Source organism: Zerene cesonia, chromosome 13 (assembly GCF_012273895.1).
Source record: "Zerene cesonia ecotype Mississippi chromosome 13, Zerene_cesonia_1.1, whole genome shotgun sequence".
Taxonomy (NCBI): domain Eukaryota; kingdom Metazoa; phylum Arthropoda; class Insecta; order Lepidoptera; family Pieridae; genus Zerene; species Zerene cesonia.
The window spans coordinates 6,613,582-6,619,902 of NC_052114.1; the positions used below are offsets into that span (position 1 = coordinate 6,613,582).

At 30.7% G+C, this 6,321-nt stretch overlaps 1 protein-coding gene across 3 annotated transcripts in view; it reads left to right on the plus strand.

Moving 5' to 3' along the window:
* The window catches only part of LOC119831057 (calcium/calmodulin-dependent protein kinase type II alpha chain), a 12,821-nt gene extending 7,308 nt beyond the window's left edge, over positions 1-5,513 (plus strand). Inside the window, exons 1-2 of one of the 3 annotated variants that reach the window (XM_038354288.1) lie at positions 977-1,131; positions 2,055-5,513. In XM_038354288.1, coding sequence (XP_038210216.1) covers positions 2,132-3,664 — 1,533 coding nt within the window. In that variant the 5' untranslated portion in view covers positions 977-1,131; positions 2,055-2,131 and the 3' untranslated portion in view covers positions 3,665-5,513. Of the gene's footprint in view, positions 1-976; positions 1,132-1,257; positions 1,683-2,054 lie in introns of those variants that run through there. The other 2 variants (XM_038354290.1, XM_038354289.1) reach the window with 2 other exon arrangements.
* Positions 5,514-6,321: the final 808 nt, after the last annotated feature.

Sequence of the window (6,321 nt, forward strand, 5' to 3'; positions counted from 1 at the left end):
ACTTCACAGAAATTCAGCTTGTTGGGACTTTATGTAACTTCACCCTCATTTTTTGGTCTAAATTGACCGGACTAGAAGATAAATAAGTGTGTGTGCTGTTACACTTTTACGCAAAAACCACTGAACGGATTTTGATGATACTTGGCAGTGATGTAGCGAACCTGAATAATATATGAGCCATATAAATATGTACTTGCTCTTGCACGCCCGCGAGTTTGTCCGCGTGTGAAACCGCGGGGCATAGATAGTTCATACTAATATTATTAATAGGAAAGATTTGAATGAAAGTATGTTTGTAATGTTCCATCACTTAAGTTACATCTCAAAAAATATTAAAGAAAAAAATATCATAACAGTGAAAATAAAAATTAAATACAACAGAATCGTATCATCAAGAATAACTATGTATATAAACGAAACTGTATCAACTTCAAAAGTAATATTACCCATGGACTAATTATACCGTTACAATAATTATTATTAACATTGGACACGACAACTTTTATAAAAATAAATTTACAATACATGACGTATTTATGTCGACAAATAAAATTAATAATTTTTTTCTGTACCGAGTAGTATGATAGTATTTTATTTGACAATTTGTGATGAGACGACGTTTTCAAGCAATAAATGAATTTGTATTAGAGGAGAAACAAAAGGGAAGACAGAGACAACACATACAAGCAAACTAATTTGACTATTAATACTAATAATATTCAATTAAAAAGAACCCACAAGATGGCGTTACTATCGCGACCGTATTCTCTTTGGTATAACGCTGCGCTACTGTATCGATTTTAGGTTGTCTTCTCAGTGTGAACATACGTAAAAATGCAAACGGTTAAATATTAAATACGCTCGTTTGAAGCGTCTATTATCAATAGCAAGATTTTTTACTAACTTAACATTTGGATTTCAAACCTACTAATATTTTTATATATGCGAAATCCCTTTTAAGCGAATTATTGATAAAATCATTTTCAAGGATCATTGTTCTGGCAACTCATGATGTCTATGAGTTTGACCCCGAAGCTCGTGTCCGGAGCAGAAGGAGAGTGTGGTGTAGGGCTAGGCCCTTAGTTTTCTATCTCCACTACGTTAATATTGTGTAAAATGGGCACATAATAGGTAAATAATTTTACCAATAACCGAAAATATCGTTAACAAATTCCTTAAATATATATCGATAGACTTTGTTCTCATTATTAAAAATACTTCGGCATCTCGTACGAGTTACTATTGCTAAGAATATCGTTTAAAGTTGCGCACTGATCATATTATTACTATGATTTTTAAATATTGTTAAATGTGTTTATAGTATACTTGAAGATATTTGATTTACATTTTTAAATCGGAAAAAATAAAAAGCGTTTTTATTAAAATATGTCCTCGGAATTTTGGTGAATGTGTTGAGACAATGGTGTATCGATTATTTTGCGCTAACGAAATGTCATCCCAGTGCCGTAGTGTTAATATTAGAAGTCTATGTTTGTGATCGTGATAACTTGCCTAGGCATCAGTGTATTTTAATTTCGGGTTTGCAGTCTTGTTCATATCTGTGACTAAATTAATGATAGTGTCGGCAACGCATAATTTTATTGATTATGATTACAGAATCCGGCGAATTCATAAAAAATTTATTAAGATCATATTTCATCGTTATGTGAATTGAGAAATAGGTAGTTATGTTAAAATATAGTTTGTGGAGAAAAGCATATGCTTTTCGTTTTTAACAAATATCTTTTAAATAATTTATGAAATAAAACTAGCTGTTTCCTTATATTAAGTACATATAACGTTCTTATTTATGTAGATATTGTAAGTTAAATATATTAAATTAGATATAACGAACTTTTTACATGATCGTTATCGATAGATTACATCTTAAATACATGTTTCATTAATTTAAACTGAAACATTGAATAGCATTATAAAATTCATGAATTTTATTCTATCAAACATTTGTTGCGATTTAGGTATTTATATTTTATTGTTCATTAGTGTTTTTATAAAAAAATATAATTTAACAGTTTGATTATTTTTTGTTACAGTTACCAGTGAAACGAGAAGTGTGTGCTCAAGATTATTATAAGTGATTATTTAAAGCAGGTAAAGTATTTTAGCAAAAATGGCCAATCCAAATCGCGAAAACGTTAGCACTCGTTTTTCCGACAATTATGAACTGAAAGAGGAATTAGGCAAAGGTGCTTTTTCTATTGTACGTCGAGCTGTGCAAAAATCAACAGGGCATGAATTTGCTGCCAAAATTATCAATACTAAAAAGCTTTCCGCGAGAGATTTCCAGAAATTGGAAAGAGAAGCACGAATTTGTCGAAAACTCCAACATCCTAACATCGTTAGGCTTCATGACTCCATTCAAGAGGAACATTTTCATTACCTCGTATTTGATCTTGTAACCGGAGGAGAATTGTTTGAAGATATTGTAGCACGTGAATTCTATTCAGAAGCTGATGCTTCTCACTGCATTCAGCAGATATTAGAATCCGTACATCATTGCCACCACAACGGCGTTGTGCACCGGGATTTAAAACCTGAAAACCTGTTATTGGCCAGTAAGGCAAAAGGTGCTGCGGTAAAATTAGCTGATTTTGGATTAGCTATAGAAGTACAAGGCGATCAGCAAGCATGGTTCGGCTTTGCAGGTACTCCAGGATATCTATCTCCAGAAGTTCTTAAAAAAGAACCATACGGCAAACCAGTAGATATATGGGCCTGTGGAGTTATTTTGTATATTTTGCTTGTTGGATATCCTCCATTTTGGGACGAAGATCAACACCGATTATATGGACAAATCAAAGCTGGTGCTTATGATTATCCGTCACCAGAATGGGATACAGTGACACCCGAAGCTAAAAGTCTTATCAACCAAATGTTGACTGTTAACCCAAGCAAGAGAATTACTGCTTCGGAAGCCTTAAAGCACCCATGGATTTGCCACCGCGAGCGTGTTGCATCAGTTATGCACAGGCAAGAAACTGTTGACTGCTTGAAGAAGTTCAATGCTCGTCGCAAACTTAAGGGGGCAATATTAACAACTATGCTTGCAACTCGTAATTTCTCCGGAAAATCTATGGTGAACAAGAAGGGAGATGGATCACAAGTCAAAGAATCAACTGATAGCAGCACTACCCTAGAAGACGATGATCTGGACAAAGACAAAAAAGGTGTTGATAGGGCATGCACTGTTATATCCAAAGAACAAGATGAAGACGGTCTGACTAAAGCAGATTCATTTGGAAAAGCTCGTGGTGATAGCAATGCTTCAATGCGCCGTGCGGAAGTAATCAAAGCTACAGAAATACTTTTAGATGCTATAAATAACGGTGACTACGATACATACTCCAAACTCTGTGATCCACATGTAACTTCGTTTGATCCAGATTCACTTGGTAACTTAATAGAGGGTGTTGAATTCCATAAATTCTTTATTGATAACACTCCAACAAATATTAAAACTAACACTACCATCCTTAACCCGAGAGTACATCTTCTGGGAGAAGATGTCGCCATTATTGCGTATATATGTGTTACACAGAGCGTGGATTCCGAAGGTAGACGTGCTACTTACCAACATCAGGAAACTCGTATTTGGCACAAACGCTACAACAAATGGACTGCCGTTCATTTCCATCGCTCCTAACTAGTCCCCTCCAAAAATCACTCCATCCTGCCAGAGGAAGATAATGGTAAAAAAAAGTTAGCTATATGCAATGGAGATGTTATTCCTACCATCGTTACTTTTCATGAGTAAATCTCAAAATTGTGTCATTAAAACCTTGTGGCGGAGTGATATAGTCGTTTGAAAAATATCCATTCTGCTATAAAATTACACGAATTTTATTAGAATTCTTATTAATCTCAAGGAATTAAGTTAATTACATATTATAGATAATTAATGTCTTAAATCAATGTAAGCAGTTCAGATGCTATTTCCTACTTTATAATCAAATTAAAATGTTATGATGTGGCTATAATGTGACACTGATCAAATATCCAATGCTTAATGCTAGATTTTAGTGAGTGTTATAAAGTTGTGATCTCAGCCACAATCGAAAATGTCAACGAATAAAGAAATAATGGTAAAAGTAAGATCCTATAAAAAATCTCAAAAGGAATACCAGATCTGATAAATGTAAACCATAAGTACCCACCCAAACAAATCAGACATTTAAAAGGTTTAGAATTATTAGCACATTTCTCTATAAGTCTCTCTACATTTTTAACTATGAATGTTTTGTCGTGCTTAAAAATGGTGTTCTATTTGTTATTGAATACCTAGTTAGTAATATTTAAGTACCTAATATAAAATGCAGTTATTGGCACTACCAATCAGCACTGATGTACCTAACTTGTGGTAGTTATATATGTACTATATTTTAAATATTAATGTACAATTATATAACTTTCTTTCAAAAATCTAGTATGTAAAAGCTGGTGTGCATTCACGGTCATTATCTTTTTAAGTGATTATATCAATTTGTCAATTTTAGATTTAAATACCGCTTTGCTTGAAATTCTGTACAATTTGTCATTTTATATTGATGTTATTAATGATTATAATCATCTTTCATTGCAACCTTTTTATGATTGTTTATTTTATTAAAATTAAACACCTAGCTTATAGGTACCTAGTATAAAAATTCAAAGTGACAACTGTGCATGATACCAGACTGTATAAGGGACTTACAATTTATGAAATGGAGCTTGGAACGTGATATTAATGTGTATGTTTTGTGATTGAAAATGCACAGTTTCACTTATGGAATATGCTATAAACCATAAGTCTGCAAACTCACTTATTCCTAGAAAACTAAATTAGATATAAATAATATTTAAACACATTTCTACGGTTTTGTAAAATAATTTAGTATAGTTAGTGAAACCTTCTTTATTAATGACTTTGACAAAAAAAATTGGAATTGTAACTATAGTGCTACTTGCATCCTAGATAAACTTATGGTGATAATTTAATTGTATTCAGAGTATAGTTGTGCCATTACCATTGAATTTAGTGCCAATAACTGTAAACTAAAATGTATTCTAGTCTTTACTGTTACGCATATTTAGTATTTAATCAATGTTTTGAATTAATTTTAAAATATACAAACATATTTACTTAAATATATATGTAAATAGAATTTAATTTGCACATTAGCCTGTTTGAGAGTGTTATCATTTTATTAGCTTTCTCAATAATTGTTTCTTTTTTGTTATCTCATATTAGTTGTTATAAGTTTAACTTTTTATCATGTTTTCATGAACATTTATGATCTACTTTACATATGCTTTGAGTGCTAACTTATTATAAATTATTGTCTTTTTTGAAGCACAGCTAATTTATTTATTTTTTGCATCACAATTTTTTTAGCATTATTTAAGTAATAGAAGTAAAAATTATAAAAATTCTAAACAAAAATCTCAAAAATATAGGTAACTACTTGTTACTAGTATTACTTATTCCTGTTTATTAAAATTACCTGAGTCACTAACTGAATGTTTAAATTTATATTTATTTGGTTTAAAATAGTTACCTATTTACAATATAACTTTCATATCTGTAAATTTGTTGAAAAATGTTTTATGATACAAACTACATAGGTGTAAATAAATATTTATCAAATGAAACTTACATGTGCAATAAATTAGTTAAACCTTGCAAATATTCTATTAAATACTAAAATATACATTGATACATACCTAGACAATCCTACTAATATTAAGTAGGTCCAAAACAGAAAATGCACAAATATGATTGTCCATCATGACATATTGTTTATTTTTATCCACAAAATTTATATAAGTGTATATTTACTCTTTTCAAATAACATTCTACTCTAACAATTTATAAAGTTGTCCTTCAATTGCTTCACACTTTTTACAATTTGTGCACTTTCAGGCTTAAGTCCTTTGGATTTAGAGGATATTTAAATGTAGTAGGTTATATTCATCTATTGTTGTTAAGTTTTTATTATTATTTTAAGAACTTTTCATCTTTTTGTGTATTATAATCAGCTTTCACTTAAAAAGTTGTTATATAAGAATTAATATTAAACATTTCTAAGCTGAAACATTATAAGTATCATGCCATCTTTTAAATTGTATTTTTTTTTTCGCAACTTTGATCATTCAGATAGAAATAGTATTGAGTGCTATTAAAACAGTATTGCTCGAGTATAATTATCAAGTTATGTTAATTTTATTGTACTTAAATACCGAAGCAGTGATAACTTATCTTGGCTTTATTCAGCACTTTGCCTAGGTATGTTCAATTAGTTTATTTTTAATGTTTAAGATTTA